Source organism: Halichoerus grypus, chromosome 9, assembly GCF_964656455.1.
Source record: "Halichoerus grypus chromosome 9, mHalGry1.hap1.1, whole genome shotgun sequence".
Lineage (NCBI taxonomy): Eukaryota > Metazoa > Chordata > Mammalia > Carnivora > Phocidae > Halichoerus > Halichoerus grypus.
Genome location: NC_135720.1, coordinates 49,156,969 through 49,182,568, shown reverse-complemented (window position 1 = coordinate 49,182,568; position 25,600 = coordinate 49,156,969). Strand labels below are relative to the sequence as shown.

At 44.6% G+C, this 25,600-nt stretch overlaps 1 protein-coding gene across 10 annotated transcripts in view; it reads right to left on the bottom strand.

Annotated features, from left to right (window-relative positions):
- Positions 1-25,600, bottom strand: part of FYN (FYN proto-oncogene, Src family tyrosine kinase) — a 211,248-nt gene that overhangs the window by 43,251 nt on the left and 142,397 nt on the right. For 7 of the 10 annotated variants that reach the window (XM_036105335.2, XM_078054854.1, XM_036105332.2 and 4 more), the window contains 3 exons: positions 12,649-12,906; positions 8,996-9,092; positions 1,120-1,218 (listed from right to left, as the gene is read on the bottom strand). In XM_036105335.2, the coding sequence (XP_035961228.1) occupies positions 1,120-1,218; positions 8,996-9,092; positions 12,649-12,895 (443 nt within the window). In that variant the 5' untranslated portion in view covers positions 12,896-12,906. Of the gene's footprint in view, positions 1-1,119; positions 1,219-8,995; positions 9,093-12,648; positions 12,907-15,230; positions 15,337-17,476; positions 17,623-25,600 lie in introns of those variants that run through there. The other 3 variants (XM_036105329.2, XM_036105333.2, XM_036105330.2) reach the window with 2 other exon arrangements.

Below are 25,600 nucleotides of genomic sequence, written 5' to 3'. Positions count from 1 at the left end.
TCTTAGAGCAAATATAAAGGAATTAAAGCAAGACGGTGATCCAGTTGGGGATTTGGCTGGGGTGTGCAGTCTAATCCTCCTTGCCGTGCTTAAGCAAATCCAGGGCAAAATGCAGTATCGGAGCCAAAGGTTGGGCCTCATGTCTGACTTTCCTTGACTCCCTTACTGGTAAGGCAAGACTACCAGAAGAGTCAGATCCCCAGGGTGTCAGGGAGGAGGACAGGTCCCCAAGTCTGGGAGTCATGGGCCAGTTTTCTTTCCCTTAGTTCAGAAATGAGGGCCCTCACACAAACCACTCTGATAGTTCTCCCTTTTGGAAGTGCCCATGAATCTCCACAGGTGAGGAGAAGGAATGATAGCTGTCCGTTCTAGAATCCCCTCAGCCTACTGACCATCTTCCCAAACTGGTACCAAGTGAAATCCTTGGTCCAACTAACTGCTAGTCACAATTTACTATCAAAGAAACCAACCAAGACCCCAACTCAAAGGAAAGGAGCATCTGAAATGCATCAGAGGATTTCCCGAGTTGTGGAACATGCTGTATGTGAGATACTTCTATGTGGGGCATGGAAGGTATGTCTTCAGTACCCCCTTAATACTTCTGATTACACTGAGAAAGAAAATGTCAAGCTGATGTTTAATAATTATTTGCCCCCTTGGCCCCCTCCCACCATTCTCTTTCCCTCCCTACTCCCATTCTTTCTCCCTCCCTCTCTCTCCTTTTTTTTCAGCAGACTATAGGCTTAGAACTTTGGGTTCACAGTAATAATACATGCTCTGGCCAGAACTTCATCACATTTTCCTGATCAGTTTCTATCTATGGCAAGTAATACTGGGTTTTCATTAGGGTTCTGATATAAAGTTCCCTTTCGAAATAAGTATGTTTTTAAAAAGCAGGTGTAAAGAAAAGTATTAAGTTAATAATAGTACAAGTGTTACACAGATATGGCAAAAACCACAGCACGGTGCCTGGGGAAAAATGGCATCACCACATTCTCTCAACCCTGAAATCACTCTAGTGAATTTCTTCTCCCTCCAGCACAAAGTTAATGGCATTTTATTGTGACAGCTAACTTTTAAAAGCAAGTAGTTGAGTGAAAACAACAAAACAAAACATACTCTTCTGCCTGGATAGAGTCAACTGGAGCCACATAATTGCTGGGAATGTAACCAGTCTCTCCGGTTGTCAAGGAGCGGGCTTCCCACCAATCTCCTTCCCTGCAGAGAACAAAGAGAAAAGGAAGTGAATGTGTTGCCCATTTCAATGTTCTGCAGTTACAGACTCAATGCTGTATGAGTATAAGACCATCTCCTAGTCATTCCACTGCCTGATTTCTCCAAACTCCAACATAGCCCTTTGTAAGGGTCACATGGCTACAATCTGAGTCAACTGTGACTTGAATCCCGTGCTGCCTCTCATTTCTTATTTTATTTGCAAATTAATAATGTAGGACCCTGGGGGCGCCTGGGTGGCTCAGTTGGTTAAGCGACTGCCTTCGGCTCGGGTCATGATCCTGGAGTCCCGGGATCAAGTCCCACATCGGGCTCCCTGCTCAGCAGGGAGTCTGCTTCTCCCTCTGACCCTCCTCCCTCTCATGCTCTCTGTCTCTCATTCTCTCTCTCTCAAATAAATAAATAAAATCTTTAAAAAAAAAAAAAAATAATGTAGGACCCTGGCCATGAGAGAGCTTTCTTGAGGTGGAGGGGCATTTTGCTTGGTAAGTGTCCCCAACTCGGACAGAGGGGGAAGGGAACCCAGCCTCAGGCTACTTTAGAAAAACCCTGTAACCACAAAAACAAAATGGTAGTTATGTGAGGTGAAGGATGTGTTATTGTGGTAAACATTCACAGTATATACGTGTGTCAACCCATCACAGTGTACACGCTGTACACCGTACACATCATACACAACCTATCACAACCTACACAATGTTATGTGTCAGTTATAGCTCAGCAAAGCTAGAAGAAAAACAAAGCATGCATTGACACTACTAATTTAGCTAAGCCTCTATTTCGGCTCACATCCTGAGGTAAGCAGCATCCTCTGGTATTGCTGGAGAGATGCAAACTGTTTGCTGGTTCTAGTGTTTTTTGTTAGCCATTAACAGATGTATCAGAAAAGAAAAGAGAAACAGATCATCTGCAGTCATCTGAGAAAGGAAGCCTGCTAGGAGGCCCAGGAAGGAATGAAAGCCTACTCCTAATACCTGCCTTACTTGCTTTCGAGACAATGGGTAGCATGATAAGGACGATAGGTTAAGCCTTGTTCAGAAGTTTTCAACCTGAGGTTATTTCATCGACTACTGACAGCACTGACCTGAGCCTGGCGGGCAGGAGAGGAAGGGTGGGTGTAGCTGTGTGTGTACAGGTGCGGGGGTGGGGGTGGGGACAAAAACTGGCCCGGCGCTGAGGCTCTGCGTCTCACCACTCTGTAAGACCCAGTGCTCCAGGTGGTAGCCTGTCTCCGTCGGGAGAGGGGGCGGGCTCTCAGAGCCGTGGGCAGAAGGACGTGAAAGGGGGGCTTGTATCACCACCTGCAGCTTAGAACAAACAGGTCAGTTCAATGGTTAGAGTTCATGTGTTAGGCTCACGGCAGTGGACGCGTGACAGAGAGCAGGGACGGAGCGTGTGACTCTCCCCACACACATATGTGGGCTGCAGCCTTGCCACGCGCGAGTCCACAGAACCCTGCACCGGCCCGAGGCCAGGGGTGCGAGGGCAGGGGAGGAGGCGAGGTCACTGCTCCTGAGCATACCGAGACCTGTCAGACTGCTCTTCCGCAGGGGCCCAGCGCCTTCTCTCCGTCCATTTTCTGGTCCTTGGAGGCAGCAAGAAAAACCCCTAGCCCTTTTTTTTTTTGAAATCATTTTGTGGCTGGGCTCTGTGTCAAAACCCTCAGCCAGGGAAGAAAACGTGTTGGCTTTTGGCCCCGGTCAAGATCTTCCTCAGGCTGTTGGGATTAGGTAGAGAATAACCAGCCTCTGTATTAACACAAGCCTTACTGAGAGCCCCATTCTCCAAAGACTGACTCTCTGAGCAAGCTGACCGATGAGCAACAATTCTAGATAAAATTTAATAAAACAACAGGCAAATGGTGACAAGCCCACCCGCCCTCTGGGTGTGGCTGTGGGGCAGTGCTTGACGGCACAGGGGACACAAAATAGCCCACAAGGAAACGGGGTGCCGGCAAAGGCTTTTAAAAACTTATGTCTTTTTTTTTTTTTTTAAAGATTTATTTATTTATTTTAGAGGCAGGGAGGGGCAGAGGGAGAGGGAGAGAGAGAAACTTAAGCAGGCTCTGCGATGCAGGGCTCCATCCCACGACCCTGAGATCGGGACCTGAGCCGAAACCAAGAACTAGACACTTAAACAACTACACCACCCAGGTGCCCCTAAAAACTTATGTTTTAATTCATTTTTCAGTCTTTCTTTTTTCACTCTATTACAAAAATTTAAACAGATAAATCAACCAAAACAGGGAGATAACTTTTCATACCCAGAAAGTCCTTTGTTAATAAACCTTATTTTTAGCTTATGTCCAGATTTGTCTTAGGCAATGACTAATACATGCCAGAGAATATATGTGTATATGAACACCTGTGAACCCACCACTCGACTTAAGAGCTGGGTCTTTACTAATTGTGTGGAATCTACTCTGTGCTGCTCCCCTATTGGATTCCTCTGCCTTTTGGCCTCAACTCATAAAATTAAAATTGTTAGCCTTTGAACAGTTTGTATTGGTTTAATTTCCATGTCCTCTAAAAGAAATACATGCAGTTGTTAACTATATCATCTAGGAACACATGTGGAAGTTAAGTTTTTTTGAACACATGCTAAGAAATGGCTTTGGAGGCTTTTAAGATAGCAGTGTTTACTGCTCTGAAATTCCACCAGATGGAGACATTTCATCATAAAAAAATTAACAATACACATCATCTCCCCACCTTTTCCTTTCTCTTTCCCTTACTCCATCCACCTCCTAAACCCCACACCCAGGAAATGCTCCAAAATAGTAAAAAATTAAGAGCTTTCAGCAGAAGCTTATCTTTAATTGCAACCTTCATCATGTTAGTTCTGATTTAAATTAAGAAGACCGTCTAGTATCAATGCAGGGGGACATGGAAACGTCACCTGAGGCAGGAAGCCGATATATTTTGCTGGGGCTGGGACAAGCCCAGTCTTATTCAGATGATCTGGGATTTTTTTTTTTTTTTTTTTGAAGATTTTATTTATTTGATAGAGAGACAGCCAGAGAGGGAACACAAGCAGGGGGAGTGGGAGAGGGAGAAGCAGGCTTCCCACAGAGTAGGGAGCCCGATGCGGGGCTTGATGCCAGGACCCTGGGATCATGACCTGAGCAAAAGGCAGAAGCTTAATGACTGAGCCACCCAGATGCCCCGTCAGATGATCTGGGATTAATCAAGTATGGTTGACCCTTGAACAACATGGGTTTGAACTGCATGGGTCCACTTATATGCAGATCTTTTCCAATAAAAACAGTACAGTAAATGTACTCTCTTCCTTAGGATTTTCTTAATAACATTTTCTTTTTTCTAGCTCACTTTATTCTAAGAACACAGTATATATAATACATATACGAAATATGTGTTGACTGTTTACATTATTGGTAAGGCTTCCAGTCAACAGTAGGCTATTAGAAGTTTTTGGGGAGTCAAGGTTATATGCAGTGGGGGGGAGCTGGTGTCCCTAACCTGTCCATTGTTCAAGGGTCAACAACAATTTCCATTTCAAATCCAGTATTAATATCTCATTTTGATGTTGGCACCTAAATAGTTTAGCACAGATTAGAATCCAACTCTCAGCTCATTCTGAAGTCATTTATCAGGAATTCATGATTTTCTCTTAAGTGACTCCATTAATCTCACAAGGGTTTTTAGTTACTCATGAGAAAGATAAAATCCTTTTCTTTTTTGAGGCCATCCAGGGTCACTTTTTCCATCAAAGGCGATATGAGGTGACAAGGAAACAATGTATTATGTAGTAAGCCTCACAGGTTGGGCCCAGAGAGGCTGGTACCGACTCAAAACATCTATCAAAAAAAATCTTTTGAGCAAATGAATAAATCATCTTTTTAATACATTAGAAGTCCAATACACCCACAAATAATACTCTTTACAAATCTTTACTATGCTACTTTTTACTTCTTAAATTATTGTGAGTAATTAACATTATTAAAACTGCACTTTAAAAAAACCTGTTCTTGTACTTCAGATATTTCATTAATTCAGTGTTGGTGAGATTTTCTTTAACTGTTATCTTGCTTTGACTCAAATATATGATTTAAGGCTCTGGTTTAGAATAACTTTTAAGTTTTTATAAGAGCTTCCCCTATTCCTCTAATTTAAATACTTATTAAAAGAGCCTGTTCTCAATCCCCAAAATTGCTCATTGGGTTTGTTGGCCCCTGATCCAGCCAGGAAGTGGCATTTGCACATAGAAGTCAGCCTGATCCATTGAGCTGTGGAGCATTTTTATTATAAATACTATATTCTTTCTCAATTTGGTTAGTGCCATCTTACTGTCAGAGAGCATATCCATAACAATTTTATCATATGCGTAGATGGGAGTCTAACCCAGGATTTCTCCTTATCAAGATGAAAAGAACTTTAAAGGAGTCACTACTGTAGGCACTATTCTACTCTGTGTAACATGTTTATTATATTTTAAAGAGTCAGTGTTTTTAGGTGGTAAATCACTAAGGATTTCACATTTCACGTGAAATTTCACATTTCACGTGAAATGTGAAAATAGGGAATAAAACAGATAAATTTCCATAGTTTGTAAAATGGGTTCAAGTTTCATAATGTCCAAATGCACTACACTGAGCACTTGTAACAGGTCCGTGAAGAACCCTTAGCCTATGCTGGGCAGCAGTGCCCACTGGCTCTGGGCACAAGCACACGCGTGTACCACACAAAGGCCAGCCCTGCCGCCTCCGGTTTCTGCCTCTGGACGGGGTAAGGGGTGGGAGGACATGCACTAGGTGGTGCGGCAGCTGCCCCAGGGAGAGCAGAGCGCCATCCCCTCCCCCCACCCAGCGGAGGAGAGCCTGGGGCTGGGAGGGGCTGGGGGAAGGGAAGGAGCCGCAGGCCATCTGGTTCTCTATTACTGCTTTGTTTGTCCTTCATGATTTCCTCTTCCCTGTTATTACCCCTTACTTCAAGATACTGTATTTGTTGTAAAAACCTTATTTTTCCCCCCATAACCTTGGAAAAGGGCATTTAAATGGCATGTAGGATGAGGAATTCCACTGGCAAGAAGGAAGAACATTAAATAAAGGAAAAAAACCTTTGTAATATTTTCTTCTAAGAGAACAAGGCCAGAGGCTCGAAGCCTGTAAACACTAGAGGCCATGCATGCAAATCATAAAATACCGACTGAGATAGACTGGATCTTCCTGGAATGTTTCTCCAAAATTTCAATTAATTGCCATCGTAGAACCTATCCAGATTAACAAAGGAAGAAGTCAGGAATTTGACTTTGGCAAGGACTGGCTTTCCAAGTTGCCTAGGATCCGATATGTAGATCCCCCTGCAGTGTGGACAAAACCCGCAGAGGAACAGTTGTGTGGTACTTCCTACTACTCCTTAGTTCTCACCTTTCAGAAGCTGGTTAAAAGTTCTAACCGATTTTGGGACTGAGAGAATATTACAAGGAATGGGGAGGGGAAGTGGAGGGTATTTCAGAATTCAAAGTAAGTAGACTCTGAGAAGAAGCATTCATCAGAGAATCAAAATAACAATAAGCAATCTAAATCAGAAGAGATCAAAGCCAAATTCCCCTCTCCCCCACCTCCCAGCCAACCTTCCAAACTTTCATGTATCTTGCAAGGTTCAGTCCCCTCTGGGCCTTTCCGAGACCAAACCCGACGCAGTGCTCAGGATGCCATCCCCCACCTCACCCTTGGCTCTGCTGCCTGCTAGCTCCTCTGTGCACCTGGGCAGCTACCTAACTTGAGCCTCTGGCTCCTCATATGTCAAAGGATGACAGTGAGGCACATGGCAGACAAATGCCATGAAGAATAAATAAGAACACTTGCAACTTAGTACGTGGCTGGCACACGGGAGCCTTCAATAAATGGCAGCTGTTTACTACTTAAAAAAAATCTCTGTGGCCGTGAGGGGTCTTGAGGGGGCAGGCCACGTTCTTGATCTGGGGGCTGGTTGCACAGACATGTTCAGTTTGTGCAAATACAGCAAACTGTACACTTCCAAAACATTGTGGTAAAACATGCATAGCAAAATTTACCATTTCAACCATTTTTAAGTGTAACGGGCAGCACTAAGCACATTCACATTGTTGTGCGACCACCACCACGCACATTCTGATATGTGCGGTTTTCTGCATGTATTTAAATAGTTAAAAAAAACCCACCTATACCCATTAATGATGACAATAATAATTTAAAAAACCCCAACAACCCTGTGGCTACTATGTAGACACAGTTTTCTGAGATCCAGAAGAGTGACTGGCCTCTTTTGGGAGGAATCTAGCTCCTGTCCTTGAAAGGTGGTGTATTCTGACAGTTGGGGGTGTCCCAGGGAAGGGGTGGGCTTTCTAAGGAGGCAGTTTTCAGGCCTGAGGGAGTTCCCTGTTAACAATGACCACTTCTCTTTCCTAGGAAGGGGATGCTCTGGGGCGCCTCTAGCTCCCCTCGCTCGCCTCTCCTCTTGCTGGAGCTCTGGGGTAAGCTCAAGAGCCAGGCTTTGACTGGTTCTTCTGCCCTCACAGTTTGCTCAGGGAATGGAGTACAGAGCAAGCGGGGCTGGCAGCATAGGAGAACTTCCTGGTGGGCCCTCAGCCTTGGGGTGGCATTCCTCCCCGGTCCCTGCGGAGCACTCACAAGGAAAACTTGAGGACAGGGGAGAACGCCTGACTTGCTGATGGGGACATCACCATTTTCTTTTTCTTTTTTTGGGGGGGGAGGAGGGCAGAGGGAGAGAGAGAATCTTAACCAGCCTCCGTGCCCAGCACAGAGCCCCGCATGGGCTCCATCTTACAACCCTGAGATCATGACCTGAGCCAAAATCAAGAGTCGGATGCTTAACTGACAGAGCCACCCAGGCGCCCCCTCCCTTTTTTTTTTAAGTAAACTCTACACTCAATGTGGGGCTCGAACTCACAGCCTCAGGATTAAGAGACGTATGCTCTACTGACTGCGCCAGCCGGGAGCCCCCACCACCATTTTCTTTGAAGCCAGAAGTTTTTGGGCAGGCACACTGCCTTAACCTAATAGAGGCAATATTTAAAAACTACAGGGAAATACGCCTATACATAATGCCATATATACCTATATTTGCTCTTCTTATAGGTATTAAATGTAGAATTTGATTCTACCCTTACAATGAGTGATTCTGACCCTTGAAACTTCCCCATTGCCTATTTAACTGTTGTTCCTACTGGTCCCATCTAAAATGCACGCATTGTAGTCATTCACAAGTGGGCGAAGTCCCTTCTCCTTCCATCTCACAAAGATTTCAGTCACTCGCGCATTTTCACTCTGGGGAAACGCCTCCACAGGCTTCACCAATCAGAATATTTAGCAGTTTTGAAAACAGAAGGAACTTGTTGCCAGCTGTCAATGAGGGCTCAGCTAGTGCAACTTGTGAAATGCAACAAAACAAAAAAACCCATCTCAAGGCAGAGAGAGGGTAATGTGGATAGCCAAGCTTTGTGCCAATCATCTGAAAATGCAGATCTGCAGGGGGCAATACGGGAACTTTTCCAACCTGTAAACCGAAAGCATCAACTCTGCTACTATGGCGGCCCCCCAAAAGCTCCTTGGACACCAGTGCCAGAAAATACTGCACTGGCTCATCAACTCTTCATTTCTCAAGTTCAACTGCTACACATTAATGAATTTACCAAGTGTTCTCTTAGCATTTCAGAGACTAAAAAGGCACAGACTGGTAACACAAGTATCCTTTCCCAATCTGAAAGATATGCATACTTCCCTGTCCCTCCCCGAACTTACGAGCTGTTCAATATTTGGAATTTCTCTCCTTTGTGAAAACTCAGGTCATCTTCTGTCCGTGCTTCATAATCATAAAGGGCTACAAACAGGGTTACTCCTGACAAAACAAAATCAGAAGGGGAGAGATTATTACACAAGGGGAAATTAATTCCAAGAAATGAGCTCTTCACTAAAATCTTATTCTCAAAATCTACATCTAACCATAATATGGTGTGGTGGTGATGTAATTAATGTGTGCAACCAGGGCTGCAGGGCTGAAGTTATGCCTTGGTCTTTGTAGGGGAAGCGTTATTTGGTCTGACTGCAGCCTAGAGCTGGAGGTGCCCTTCTCTCTGAGCCCTCGGGAAGAGGCAGGCGTTAGCATTATGTCCACAACCAAGGGGCAGCAGTGGTGCTACAGCTCAGATCTGTGAGGCCTGCAGCAGTTACAGATACAAATTCCCTTCCTCTCAAGAGCCCACGTTAGGTCCAGGGTAAAACAGATCACAGTAATGGAGAATGTAACAGGAAACTCCTTCTGCAGCCTGGGACTGAGAAGACCCTCTCCATAAATGCTCACCCCAATTAGAGGATGTCTTGCTTTTGGCATCTGCAATTGCTCTGGGGACTCCGTCTCTCCTACCACAAATTTGCCTATCCTTGCACTGATTTGTAGTCCTTACTCCTCCTCATAACCACCCTACATTTTCTCATCTGGTGGACTCCCCACAGAGGCCCTTCCTGCTCTGCACAAGTCTGCTGTCGACAACAGAAAATCTCCTGCATCCCATTTGGCTTAGGACTTCCTTCATATAGTGGGTAGAATTCTAAGGTAGTCCTCTTGAGTCCCACCTCCTGGTATTCATGCTCCTGTGTAATCCCCCTCCCCCGAGTGTGGGTGAGCCTAGTGACTTGCTTCTAACCAACAGGACATGGCAAAGGTGATGGGATGTCCCATAAGTGATTAGTCTTCAAAAGATTGCTACTTCTGTCTTCCCTGCAGACGCTCTGTACTGCCACTTTGGCCTGAACACTTTGATGAAGCAAGCTGCCATGTTGGAAAGACACACATGACAAAGAACTGAGGGTGGCCTCTGGCCAACAGCCAATGAGGAACTGAGTCCTGCCAGCACCACACGAGCTTGGTAGCAGATCCTTCTCAGGTGGGCTGTGAGGTAGTGACTACAGCCCGGCCAACATACCTTGATTGCAGCCAGTGAGAGGCTCTGAAATGGGGGACCCAGTAAAGTCATTCCTGGTTTTCTGACCCCCAGGAACTGTGAGATCCTAAATATGTATTTTTTTAAAGCTGCTAAGTTCGCGGTAATATGTTATGCAGCAATTATTAACTAATACATTCCACTTCTCTGCTCTCTGGCTCCTCATTTTGATCTCCGCACACTTCAAAGTGCCTGCTGTGGCCTAAAGAACACACAACATGGATTCCACTCTTTAGCAAACTGCCATTTTGCTGTGTCTGTACTTCCAAGGGAGCAGATGTGCCTGTGGGGCTATCCGCAAACCAGAGAAGGAGGTGGGACTTGTTTTTCCACCCGATCCCAAGTGGGGCTTCCTGTAGGAGGACTGGCATTCTGACGGTCTGACCATGCAAAGCAGCAGGGCTCATTTGGCAACTTTAAATTTCTTTGAAAGGTTGGAAAAGAGACTGGCTTAAAACAAAGAAGTGGAAGCCTGTAAGGTCATGCTTATTCTCACTGAACACTCTATTAACAGATTCCTTTTGTTACATAATTTGAAAACAAACCCAAGCCCCATTGTGTGGAAGACAAGGAACACGAGGACGGACACTTCCAATCTCCCACGCTCACCCTGCATCGGCCGGCAAGTTCTCACTGGGGTTTTTATCTTTTAAGGACGGAAAGGAGAGTCAAAGGAGGTCACAGGGCACACAGACACTGTTCTTGGCCTTAAAGCACTAAAAGCAGTGGTGGAGAGACAGATATGCACATATAACAAAGCCAAATAATACAAGGCAGAGAAATCTGCCAACATTTGGGAGTACTAGATTTTAACTTCCAAATTTTAAAAGGGACCAGGTGGCCTCTTATACTATAAAGATTGTCCCTGACAATGAATCATGGAACACTACATCAAAACTAATGATGTAATGTATGGTGATTAACATAACATAATAAAATTTAAAAAATGTAAAAAAAAAAAAAAAAAAAAAAGATTGTCCCTGACTACAGTAGAGACTCCCATGTTCAAGGCAACTATTCCCTTCCGGTGACTTTATGAATGATACCTGCAGACACAGGGATTCGTATCCAGCATTCATGAATGAATGAACAAGGTCAATGTCTGCATCAGCAGAATTCAGTCTGGTTGGCAAAGAACTCAGCAGGCACAGGAAGTGTGTGCTGGTGCATTTTTGGCTCTTTTTTTCCCCTTCTGCATCCTCAGAGACAGACTTCCATAGAATGCCTCTTTCCTTCTTCCCTCCATCCCAGGTGCCTTCCAGGAAGGTAGGAAAGATTAGTAAGTATACTAACATTCATTAGCTCATGCGAGGCCTACTTTAAAGAGAAAGTTGGATCCACTACAACACAATGATACAATGCCCAAAGCTCTGGGTCAGGTCCCCTGGATATAACCACACTGCCGTGTTGCATGCAAAGGGAAAAAAACCCTGCTAATGTCTCAGTAGTGCCAACTCCCCAGGTAAAAAGGCACAGTGAGTCCTTATATAAGACTTCTGCTCCCAGATGAGCCAAGAGCACAATGGTTGATGTATATTTCTTTAAACTTTTCTAATAAACAAAACAGTTTTGGAACAAATAATGTCAAGTATCTAGTTACCATGATTCACATGCTGGGAGATGATCTGGAAGGCTAAGGATGCATGAGATAACTTTCAAATATTTTGCAAAACATATGTCTGAGAATGTATGCCAGATATTTCACAAAGTATTAGCTAAGTCAGCAAATGTACATGGCAGTAAAACAGAGCCTCGTGGTGGGAAAGAGAAGGAAACTTAAAAAAAAAAGAGAAGGATTCTTTAAGGATACATAACATTTGATTTTGAAATACAAGAGATAAACGATACACTTGACGGTTGGTAAACTCTGTCATATGGAAGATGATGGGAAGATCAGAAAGAGAATTAATGAAGATCAATGGCCAAAAACAAATGCTGCCAAACATCCCCACCGGCTGGGAGGTGACAGGCAGGCTGACGATTAGGAAGATGAGGGAGAAGGTGCTACCCCTGCAAAGTGGCTCTTAACCGGGGGATGGGAGGAAAGTGCACTGATATCTAGAGGACTCAAAACATACATTCTCAGATCCAGTCCCGGAGCTTCTGATTCGAAAGATGTGGGATGGGACTCAGCATTTTGAAAAAGCTGCTAGTTATTCTGAGTCAGCCAGCCAAGGTTGAGACCACTGATTGGCCTAGAGTATCTTAGTAGAAGCTGTTATCTCCTAACCCATGCAGAATCCTCCCAGAGCAGCTACTTGGGGCCACCTCGCACCACTGTAGCCAGCATTTCATTTGTCCATCAGGCCCTGTTTGTTTTAATAGCCCTTCATCTGGCAGTGGGTAGATGGAGACTGATGATGAAAAACGTAATGTTAAATCCTTAGTCAAAGGGAGCCGACTGGAACACAAATGTTCAATTGACAAAAAAATGAAGAACAGCCTAATTCTTACCCGTTCCTCCCCTGGTACGCAAGGTCCCGGTATGAGATGAAGAGTTCACACCCCCAAAGACGGTGAGTCCTTGGCCCCCCGCTGCGTGGAAGTTGTTGTAGTTGGGGATGGAGGTCACGCCGAAGCTGGGGTAGTGCTGCGGGGTGGGGTCTGTGCCATAGCGGTACCCGGAGCTCTGGGTCAGGCTGCCGTCCCTCTCCTCCGTCAGTTTTGTTGCTTCTTTATCCTTACATTGCACACAGCCCATTATCTAAATTCCTGCCGAAAACAAAAGGGAGGCACGTGAACTTGCATGCTCCTTAGCTGCCGGGTTGCTGGGTCATTTATAAGGCTCGCCCTTGGCTATTTCAGGCCTGAAAGGGAAGGAGGAAAAGCAGTGGCTAGGGCTGATGGTTAGAAGCGATCTCACGGCCCTTAACTTGACAATCACATTCGTTCCCCCTGTGCTCTGGGTGACAGGAGCCACACAGCGTATGGTCGCCAGGCACCAAGGTCCTCACATGAGGCCTGCACCCCTTAAAATCCTCGAACATTACACACCTGCTTAAAGATAGCCCAAGACTACTTATTATGCTTTTCTTTAGTCATCTAAAAGAATAATGTATGCTCTAGGAAGTGAGTCCATGCAATATTAGAACAAAAACCTCCATTATGGCAAAAAAAAAAAAAAAAAAAAAAAATCTAAGCAAGAGGGTGGAGGAATGCTGGAAAAGCCAGAAGACAGCTCCTGAACAGCTCACCATACTTCTTTTCTCACGGGTACCCATTCTTCAGGCACACACCTGGTAAATTTTAAGCAGTAAGATGATGATAAGTATCAAAATTAAGAAATCATTGCTGGATGAAAAATAAAATTAGGGGCGCCTGGGTGGCTCAGTTGGTTAAGCGTCTGACTCTTGCTTTTGGCTGAGGTAGTGATCTCAGGGTCGAGAGATCGAGCCCCACGTTGGGCTGGGCATGGAGCCTGCTTAAGATTCTCTCTCTCCCTCTCCCTCTGCCTCTCCCCCCCTCTAAAAAAAATTAAAAAATAAAATAAAATTGGTAGAAACTAAGAGGTCTGGGTATATTTGCAGGATGTCATGATAGCCTACAGTAACAAAATCATTTTCAGCTGCTAATTAACTTTCCAAATTTCCATTAGCTTTTGACATCTTTCAAAAATACTAAAAAAAATCAATCTCATGTTCTAGAGTTAGTGGTGGACTAAAAACTCAGGTCATTGTCACCCCACCCTCCTCCAACCTACTTCTCCTGTGCTTATCGTAGAAATGCCACCATCAATGACTGACTTGCTCAAGTCAGAATCCTGAGAAGCAACCTTATTTGCTTCCTTTTTACTTCTCACTCTCCCCGTCTCACACTCTACTATCCAAACATGCCGAACTTCTCAGTTACTTCAAGGTTCAATTTTTTCTGCTTTGCTTTAGGCCTTGGAATGTGGCCTTGAACATTTTTTCCTGACGTGCAACATATTCTTCGTGTTCCACGTAAGACACTGCTTCCTCTGCAAAGCCTTCTCGGATCCCCACACCTGCCTTCCAAGGCTGGCGGGATGCTCCTAAGTGCTCCCATGGCATCCTGATTTCTCCCATCATGGCACCTATTGTGCCATATTAAAACATGGCTTGTCCACTTATCTCATTGCCCAGTGGACTGCGGGTTCCAGGAAAACAGGGCCCTGTCCACTTTTGTCAGAGCTATAATGCCAGTGCCCGGCACACAGCACATGCTCGATAGACAGCAACCAAACAAGTGAAGATTCTCTAGCCCAGGATGTTTCTCTTTTACCCTTTCTCTCTGCATCCAAGGCCATCCCTTCTCTCAGCGACTTACATTTGCAGCTGACCCTGCATTTTTTAATCTATTGGTATGCGTGAAAAAGAAAGAGGATTCAGAAATACAAGGTTAATTCGGTTAAATGATCGTACTTTGGACTATAATACTCCGTCAGGTTGATGGGGGTAGGTAGAACATGCAATGGATGCCCCTTCCAAAACTCTGAAAAGTGGCCCATATGGAACCAAAGGATCAAATAAGAAACACATGACACCATGTGTAATTACATGTGTTCACCGGAGAGGGCAAAGCTGGTACAGGAATGGAAGGGACTTGCAGCAGTGAAGAAGAAAGAACTAGTTTTTCTTAGTATCTTGCAATCCAAAGTGGGGAATGCCACATCAGATACAGAGACTCTTGGCGGGGGGCACTGCTCTGAGCACTGCTTTTCTGGGGAAAAGGGACATGAAAGCAGCATCAGACTGCTCTAACGTCCTCTTACATTACACATTTCAATAAATACTTATGGAATTCAATGTCAGTTCCTGAGAATGGAAATGTCGGGAAATGAGCCACCTACTGCTTGAGCTGAGATCACCCAATCTGGAACACATTTAAGCATAAATCATTCGAGATTAACTTACAGTATACTGGGTCCAACATGCTCTCTAACTTATGGTAGATGAATGCCAGTTTAAAAAATTTCCAATAGGAAATGCAAACTATGTCCAAGGCATGATTTATTGAAGGAATTTCATCATTTGTTGTTGGTATTGCTTCATAGGATTGATAAATATCTTGCTTACTTTATATTAACTCCTTCATGGCAGAAAGTTGCTTTGAGCTCCCACAAAGGCCAGACAGAAGACAGTTCTTGTCCCAGGCACTTTTTTCAGGCATTTCACTGATCTACTGTAATTAGAAGATGTGAGACCTGAGTCACAGTATCACATCATTTACATCAGCGATTCTCAGCTGGGGTTGACTTTATTCCTCTCACCCCCACCAAGGGACATAATAGGCAATGTCTGGAGATACCTTTGGTTGCTACAACTCAGGGATAAGAGGTACTACTGGTACCTAGTCGGTAGAGGCCAAGGATGCTGCTAAACATTCTACGATGTAGGACAGCCTCCAACAGCAAAGAATTAATTGGCCCCAAATGTTAGTAGCTTCAAGGTTGAGAAATCCTGATTTATGGAGGAGAAAGAATGTATATCCATATCTTCGAAACAGTATATAACAGCTGTTTCCCTTATATGTGTGATCAACATGCAATTCACAATGCCTTTCTTAGGAGAACAGGCAGGCTAGGTAGAAGGGCACAATTTTAAAAATTGGTATGAAATGCTGATTCTTCCCTAGAAGATTGTTCCTTGTGATAGAGAAAAGAATCTAAACCAATGAGAACTCTCATTACAAACTACTCTTTCAACTCCAACAAAAGAAAATAGAAATGACACATCAGAACCCCACTGAAAACAGGACCTTATATCTAACCAAACTAAGAAAACACTCATCTTTCACAATCCACCAAGAAAAAGCATTACCACTGGAATAAACAGCTAACACCATATATAGACCTATGAAATAATGAAAGGAAACAAACAGTAATCTCCTTAAAGGCAGCTTATTTTTTGGTTTTGTTTTAGTATCGCATCCTGAGGGTCTAGAACAGTGCTATACATTGTAGGAGCTCAATAAATATTTGTTAAATGATTACAATGCAAAAACCCAAAACTCAGTCAAAATCATTTTGGAGAAAACAATTTTCTTTTGTAGAAGGGACAGCTCTGTTACCACTTCATACATTTGCAGTTTAGAGTAAGAAATGTTTCTGCACAGGTCTTGCTTACTCTCTTCCCTTCACCGACAAACATAAAGAGACCGAAATAAATCAGTCAATGCAGGCTCAAGACATTAAAAGTTAATCACAATGAAAATATTTGTGTAAGAACTTGTGGTCTTCTTCCTCCCACTTGGGGCGGTCAGACTAACCATTTCCTGACGGAAGAGTCAGAAGCCGCTCTGTGAGCTGTACCGAACATGACTTCAGGCTCCTTGCCATGAGACAAACTTCTGAGCATTTGAGTTAAAATAAAAACATCCTTTATTACATATGGTTCTGTGATGTGGCGTTTATGGCCAATGCTGTAGGTCCATTATGAACATATAATGTACTAATATACTTGCCCGAGATCTGTGGGGCACTGGGAAACAAGGAATAATGCCGTTCCAAAAGTGGGACCTTGGAATTACTCTGAAGAATAAATCCTACACCAGGAACTCATGGCCATCCTTCTCTGCATGTTGTTGTGCCTAGAGAAACTGATGGACAAGCACTTTGACCAATAAGATCCTGTGACTGTGGTCGAGGTGTCTGGATTATAGCCACGAAGCCCCCCTATTCTTCAGTCCTTTGGCAAAACCAAAGGGCTCTCTTTCTATTATGCAAGGGAAACCTGATTTACATAAAATTTCCTTAGTCCTGTGGATCTTATGTGTGCCAACAGCATTAAGCAACTCAGGGAAGAGTTGTCAAAGAGAGAACCCGAGGACTGCCACACCCGCACCGTCTGGTGCTGGCCACACGTGGCCTCAGAATCCTTCTTCACATAAGCCCTCGAGTGATCGACTGAAACCGACATAAAAGATGGACGCTATCCCCGATTCTGGGCCTAGGCTGCTTTGATCCAGAATGAGTCTGGCTGAACATACATTCCCTCCATCGACACCCCAGACCATGGTCCGGCTGCTAGGTGCACATCAAACACAGGTACGACAGATAAGCTCACGCTTCCTTGCACACCACTCAGTAAAGCAGCACCCATTCACTCAGGTTATAACGCTGCAGGACTTCAGAGAAGATTTCAGAGAGCTAGGTACCAAAAAGGGGGAAAGGCCATTGGCAGTCTTCTGCAAAAGCAAATTACCTTCTCTTGAGACACATAAACTTGGAAGCAGAGGAGGGATGGCCGGAGGAAGGCAGGTGAAAGTGACAACAAATAATTTTAATTTCAGCAGTGTGAGCACTTCTGTCTCAGAAACCAACCTAGGTGGGTGTGGAGAAGTGAGGGCCCTGAGGCCTAAGTTCCCATCCTTGCTGCTGACAGCGCAGACTTGGAAGAGTGACAGGTCGAGCCACACTGGCCTGCACTCTGATGTGGCATGTTTCCTGCTGGTACCATTCACCATCCCTTTAGCTGGTCTCCACTTTACCTGGGTGAAAATCATAATAAAAGTAAAGGAACAAGGAAGGGAACCTAGAAACCAAACACAAGCAGCTGAGATGGGGACAGTTGAAAAAGAATTTAAAGCTGAATTGTAGATCGACTGCACAGTCTCATACACTTCTCTGGGAACACAGCAAGAACTGGTGGTTTAATGAGCAACCACCCTTTTCTGGGCAACAGTAACACCATGAGGCAAGAGGGTGAGATGTGCAGAAATACATCAGAAATGACTTGACTTCTGGGGAGAAGAGCCATGGCAGGGGGTTCTCGGTCCTTGTCAGATTGGAAACACCCACAAGAATCAACCGGAGGTATCTAGCTACATTCTCCACAGAGAAAACAAATCCCTTGACAGTGTAGGAAAGGCTTGCTTTAGTTTTCACCACAGAAGTGCTGGAAGCTGGACGTTCAGAGACAGATGAGTGCCACGTTGGTAGCAATGGCTGTTGGGACACAGAACCTGTCACCCAAATTTCCCAGCACTTTCAATCCTTTATGACGGGACTTTCCTCTTTGTAGGACACCACCCACAAGAGAGTAGGGGTGGTGCTGTCTTCTGGGGACACCAGGACAGAAGGGCCAGTGCTGACCGGGGAGGCTGGAGAGAAAGCAGGACCACGTTGGACCGTCTTGGAAGTGCAGACACTCCCCAAAGTCCCTGCCACAGCTGGGATGGGATGTTGGGCATATAAATACTCGAGGCCTGAACCACAGTATTGGTATGGGGTCCAGCCAGTAGTCCCAGATGGCTAAAAAAAAGAATACAGAGGACTTTGCTTCTTTGCTGCCAAATGGAAGGAAGGAGTGAAAATCTGTGCCTTGCTGAAAAGGTGGCGTGGTAGGCAGAACTCCAAGGTATGCCCCAGATTCCTGCCCTTGGTATGACAAACCCCGTATCATCCCTAGGACTCATGACTGATGGGATAATCACTCCCTTGATTAGGCTATTTTATTTGGCATGGTTGACTTTAACAAAGAGAAATTATCCCAGGTGGACTTGACCTCACCAAGTGAGCCCTTGAAAGGGACTGGGCTCTCTCTGAAGAAGTAGATACCAAGTGTAAGAGGCATTCCGGTGGAGGGGGGTGGGGATGTTCTCCACTGCTGGCTTGGCAGATAGAGGGGGCTATGTGGCCTTTAGGAACTGAGCACAGCCCCCAGATGGCAGAAAGCAAAGAAATGGGGACCTCAGTCCTATAACCACAAGGAACTGAAGTGGGCCAAGAACCTGGAAATGGATTCTTTCCTGGTCAAGGCTTCAGATGAGAATGCTGTTGGCCAATGCAGCCCTGGGAGCAGAGAGCTCAGCCACACCATGCCCAGAGGCTCAGAACTGTGTGCTAATAAACGGGGGCTGTTTAAGCTGCTACGTTTGTAGTAACTGGTTACACAGCAAGAGAAAACGAATACCTATTTTGGTGGAATGGGCACCACTGAGGTGAAGGCTCCAATCTTGGTAGTGATGACCAATATCAAATGAGGGCTCACTGCAAGCCGGGCACCGTGCTATGTACTGGAACATCCTATCTCACTCGATTCTCATAACAGTCCTCAGACAGAAGTATTATGCTTTCCCCTCATTTGACAACAGAGGAGCAGAGAGGTTTGAGACTTTGTCCACAGCTCCATCAGGGGTGGTGAAGCCAGACAGACTGATTCCATGGCTGGCACATGGAGCCTGTAGACCAGAGTTGCTTCCTGCCCCACGGACTCCTGGCCAGTCCACGTAAGCATGTGGGTGTGTGGTCAGAGGGGCCTGTGGGGATGGCTCCCTAGTGCCCCAGAGCCCAGCTTCCTGTGCATGACTAATGGGGGCCCTGACATCAGGGACTGAGCCTCACTCCCCCACATTCACACCCTGCCCCAAGACCGTGGGTTCTGTAAGGGTACTGGGACCATGCGAGGCGTGGTGAGTCACCAGCTTCCTTCATGTGGTGTAGGGTCTTAATGAGCATTTGAACCAACGACACTGAAGCTCCCCTTAGTTTCCTGATATTTCCTAGATGTGGTGTTTATTTATTTATTTATTTAATTTACCTATGTGGGGGCGGGGAGAGAGAGAGAGAGAGCACAAATGGGGTGAGGGTAAAGGAATAACAGGCTCCCCGCTGAGCAGGGAGCCCGATGCAGGGCTCGATCCCAGGACCCCGGGACCCCGACCTGAGCCAAAGGCAGATGCCCAACAACAGAACCACCAGGCGCCTGTGGTGAGTGTTTATATACACCACAAAGGAGTGAGCACTGGTTTCCTTGGTATAAGTGAGCTTGCGGACTGCATTTAAAACATGATTTGCTATACAGGCAAAACTTTCTGGAACATATTTACTGTATAAACAGAACACAAGCAATGCTTCCTCCAAGCACAAAATAACAGATTTCTACTCTTGGTGGAGTCCCATGAGGGACAACACCCTCCCCCTACCCAAGCAATAAAATGTCACATCTTTGAGGTGCAAAGACTGATGTAGACCCAGGAACACGTACAGTGCAGACACCAGTCACATGCAAGAGTGGGAGAACAGAGCCTATTTAAAAATCAAATCAAAGCTTTGCTTTGGAAATAACAAGAGGTGGTGTTGGATGATCATTTGTGCATGACTCTGCAAGGTCCTCTGGAGGGTGAGGACAATGAATCTTGTTCTGTACCGCACAGCAAAGGACCCGAACTCATGTAAATCACTCTCACAAATGTCACATCACTTTAAGAAAAAACCACATTCCTGGCACCTAGATTTTTTGGCTACCACCCTGGTTTGTCTTGTTCAAATCACCCCCCATGCCGAGAAGCAGTGGCTTACTCCCTGCAGCATGTTCTCCTTTCCCTTCTCTAAAACCTTCCATTCCCTGATGCCTGGAGAGTCAAACGTACTTAATAAAGAAAGAAATGGAAGCATTAGACCCCGATGGTGAGATTTAACACTGCAGTCAACAAAGAGCTGGAACCATTCCCAAACCCAAATGGCCAAATGAGGTTTTAACACCAAACCATGGAAAGGCTCCAAAAGGAGCGAAGAACATTTTCTTCTTACACTCACTTCACTTTGGATCTCAGGGTTAAGACAAGAGGGAAATGGTGATAAAAAATAAGGATATGTTTTAACTGTCTATGCCAAAGGGTTCAGAAAGAATTAGAGCACAGATTATAAAGTTTTTCAGGCCTTCTCCCACCCCTTTTGGGAGGGAAAAAAGGTTCCTTAGTGGTTACTAGCTTAAACTCTTATTTTTATTGATATATAATTCACATACCATAAAATTCACCCTCTTAAAGTTTACAGTTCAGTGGTTTTATATTTTATATACACATATTACATATATAAATACATTATATATGTAATATGTATATTTAATATACAAAGGAAACCACTGTCACTATCTAATCCTAGGACATTTTCATTACCCCCAAAAGGAACCTGTACTCATTCAGCAGTTACTTCTCATTCCCTTCTCAGACTTACACCTGACAACCAGGAGTTTTATGTCTTTATGGATTTGCCTATTTGGACATTTCATATGAACGCAATCATATAATATGTAGCCTTCTGTGACTGGCTTCTTTCACTTGGCACACGGTTTGCAAGGTTCATTCATTTTGTAGCATGAATCAGTACTTCATTCCTTTTTATGGCTGAAAATATTCCGTTGTATGGATACACCACTTGTTTACCAATCATTAGTTGATCGACATTTGGATTGTTGTCATTTCCTGGCTGTATGAAAAATGAGGCTATGAACATTCATGCATAAGTTTTTGTGTGGACATATGCTTTCAATTCTCTTGGGTTCATATTTTAATATGTAAGGAATTTATATAGATAAAAAACCCCCTAAGATTAGGTAAATGGGAAAGCATGTTAATTGGCAGTTCAAAGAAAGGAGAAAGGACTTGTGAAACTTATGGGAAAATGTTACCTTCAGTAGTAATCAAAGAAACACAATGTTGATTAATGAGAGACTTTCACCTCTCAATTAACAAAATTTCAAAAGGAAGTCTGCCCAATAGTGACGGAGGTCCCCTGAAATGCCTGTTCTCATATATTGCTGATAGAAGACCAGGAATTAGTGTATAACCGTTTCATAAACCAATTTGACAATATTATATATATAGAAACAACCTTAAAAATGGGCCTGTTCTTTGTGAATCTGTGCTAAAGAGACACTTTTTGAAAAATGACACATGAAGAGGTCCTATGACATGTTATTTATAATTTGAAAGTCAGAAAACTTGCTAATTGTTTAACAAGAAGATGATGGCTAAGTATATAATAAGACACGCCGTTCATGTAAAGTAAAACAGAAATTAAAACTTCCGGTTACAGAAAATAATCAGCAATACAGAAAAATGCTCATATTACACTAAGAAGGATCACATGATTGTGACTATATGACAAATGCCTAAAAAATTGTTTGGAAGGAAAGATACCAAGATGCTTGCTGGTGGCGTGTGGGGGAATAACACTATGGGTGACTGTTCTTTCTTCTGTTTTTTCCCCTCAGATTATCTATACTGAGAAAGCACAATTTTTATGAGAGTAAATAATTTTTTTAAATAGGAAAGATCCCTTTAATTTTATCTGTTACTGATTTAATTTGTATATAAGTATATAACCATACATTGATGAAGTATGCTTTGTGAACTGAAAAATTAAGAGAAAGAAAGAGAGTAACTGATTCTAAAAAAATTTTTTTTTCTTTTTTCTTTTTTTTTTGAGGGGCACAGAGACTGTTTATTGAGTGGCAACTGATTCTAAAAATTAAGAGAAGGAGAGAGAGTGACTGATTCTAAAGTCTGTTAAGAAGCAAGCTCTCCTCCTGGAAGGTTTGAAAGGTGAAAGGTACTGAAGGACAGAGAGATTTCTTTTTCTTTTTAATTAATTTATTTATTTGAGGAAGAGAGATAGAGAGAGAGAGAAAGAGAGAGAGAATTCTCAAGCAGACTCCCCACTGAGTGTGGAGCCTGATGCTAGGCCTGATCCCAGGACCCTGAGATCATGACCTGAGCTGAAATCAAGAGTTGGTTGCTTGAGCCACTGACCGAGCCACCCAGGTGCCCCTTAGGACAGAGAGGTTTCTGAGTGAGTCTTTATAACATCTGTGCTGGGAAGTGGGCAGTGAGGGAGCAGTGCTGGGAGGGGTGGTGAATCACCCAGATGGGCAACCACGAAAATCTAATCAAGGGCACAGATTAAGCAAAGCCATAACACATAAACAACTCAGAGGACCATGTAGGTGGCAAGTGGCAAAATGTGGGATATCAGAACCAGAAGTCGGGTGGCTGGATTAGTGGGTTCTTGAGAACCTTCAGGGCCCAAGCTCCTAGGTACCTGGGGAAACCCAATAAAGTCAGAATGACAGTACTCTGAACAAGTCAATGTTGGAATATAACCGAGGAGTTCTGGATTTTAAGGTATCTGCAAGACCTCTCTGTGAGCGAGGGCCTGAAGACCACACACTGGCATGGCTCTAGGGAGGTGGGCAGAATGAAGTGAAACACTTTGTTCTTTGGATGCTTGCTGTTGGTGGAGACAAGGGGACTTGCTCAGGGCACCAGGCAGAAAAATTCTATACTTTTCTCTCACTTTTCCTCTTGTTGCCCTCACCCTTTCCTGCTGGGACATTCAGCCTGGCATTTTGATGGTGTGACTTCTTACTCTGACTAGAATTCCCCAGTCCTTAGAATCTGGCGCATTACAAGCAGGGCACAGAATAGTAACCAACACTGGTTTATGCGACCTAAAATTTTTCAGAAACATAAAAGATTCAACAAAGATGCTTCTTCCTGATGTTGATATTTGGCCAAACATCTTTCTACTCTCCTTGGCCCTGTTATATAAAAACAACCAGAGGAAAACAAAAATAAACATGTAGGCTTCCTTTCATGAACTGGCAAAAGGAAACGGGAGAGTCAGTGTCACATCTGGGCCACAGTGGTAGAGACTGGCTTTCTGGGCTGAACTGGCCGAGGGCCCAAGGGTCGGGGTGTCACCTGGTGGAGCCACGAGAAAGCACATTAGCACAAAGCAGCTGTGTGAACAGGCGTCATCAATGCCCCCTGCCCGCCAATGTGGAGAATGAACGCTGAGGAGGTTCTCTCTCCAAGGCCAAACAAAAACCCTCTCTGCCAATCTTTCTAGTCTCTATGGAGGTTCCTCGCCAGATGATTCTGCAAATGTGGCCTCTTCCTTTCAGAAAACAATGAATTCTTTTTCCCTTTAATTCATCAGTTAAAGAAACAGAACGGACTTTGAATAAGGAAATTTTACTTTTCTTCTTTTTGCCCTCGAGCTCATGTTTGTGTTTGTGTCCCCACGAGACCCCCTTTCCGCTGATGACTTATCTGGAGTCAGAGCGCCCTGAGAATTTGGTTGTGAAGCCACTTGCATTGTGTTTTTGGCACTGAAGCAGATGTCTTTTCTTTGAAGAATGACGTGAAGCCCTGGCCCCCCTCCCCTGGATCTTTATGTTGGCACTTTCTCAAGTTGCAAGGAATCAGCAACACTCTGGGCCTTCACTTCTGCATCCCTTGCAGTGGTTTCGAATTTCAAAGCTTCTCGGCATCTGTTTTGGTGTGAATGCTGATAAAGTAGGCCTTCAGAAAACGTGCCCCTAACTCCATGGCCTTTACTGGTTCAAGGAACAACAGTGACAGTGATGACGGGAACAAAGGAAACACAGAGGCCGGTGGACTCTAGCCAGCCTCCTCCTACCACTTCTGCGCCTGAAGGGAGTGACGACTGTCTCTGCCTTCCCTGGAGCTTACTTTTCTTACCCGCGTTGAGCCCAGGTTGGCTGACTCTGTGGTAGTTGCGTCCAAGCTGAGTGTCTATAGAGATCCGAGGAAATTAACAAGGAAATTAACATGGGAGATAGTAAGGAAGAGGAGGAGGACGGGGACCCACTGCAGGGACGCTTTCCCCAGCAGCATATAAAAATGGTATCTGGAATGACAAACTGCGGCCACTCTGTGCGGGAGGAACATGTGTTGCTAGAGCACTCATTGATGACCTACTTGGCACCAGATAGAAATCCTGTCAGGTTTCTGTTAACAAATCTGAAAAGGAAAGACGTGGTTTATATACCAGCATACATTTTGTAAACACTGTCGCTTATAAAATTTACGGTAAAGCAATTCAATAGACTTTTCACTTGGCATGTGAATGCAGCAGAGTGTGAATTTTAGAGTGTCTTGCACAGTAATTGAACTTGGGGTTTATCTCCTTAAAGAAGACAGCACAGCATATTGTCCCCTTGCAGATTCTGGTATCACAGCCTTGCAATGTTGAGGCCCGAATCCAGATGACTGAGAATGGGTAGCAGGAGGATGAGGTGAAGGGTGGGCAGACTGCTCCCTGTGCCACCAGACTCACCCCCCTCCTCCACAGTGAGGCCTACGGCTATGCACCCGAAGACTCCACTTTCAGCCTCCCTTGCAGCTAGGAGGGCCATGTCTGATTCTGGCCAACCAGCTGAGAATGGATGTGATATATCCAGCCCCTGTGTCTTTAAAAGAGACTGGGTTGCTCTCCATCCTCCTTCCCACTTCCTGTGGGCTGGACAGTGGATGTGGTGCTGGTGAATTGGCTTCCTCCAGGCAGAGGATGGCAACCCGACAGGGACTGGCAGAACCACAGGACACAGGAACCTGGCCCTAGACAGTCTTGGAGAGCACGGCTGCTCATCTGCCTTAAAGCTGTGATCTGTGACCTAACACGAGAGAGGCATGAACGTGTATCTTGTGGGAGCCACGGGATTTTTGTGGGGAGGAGCGAGTGGGGTCTTTTTGTTATAACAGGTAGCCTGTAACCTACCACAAGAAGGAAGGAAATCTAACATAGAGGTCAAAGGTGGCTCTACTGGTCACTTACTTGGTTTTTTCCCCCATAGTCTCTAGAACCAATAAGAGCTTCTGACCTCCTTTGATACTGACAGTTAAACTTGTATTAAGG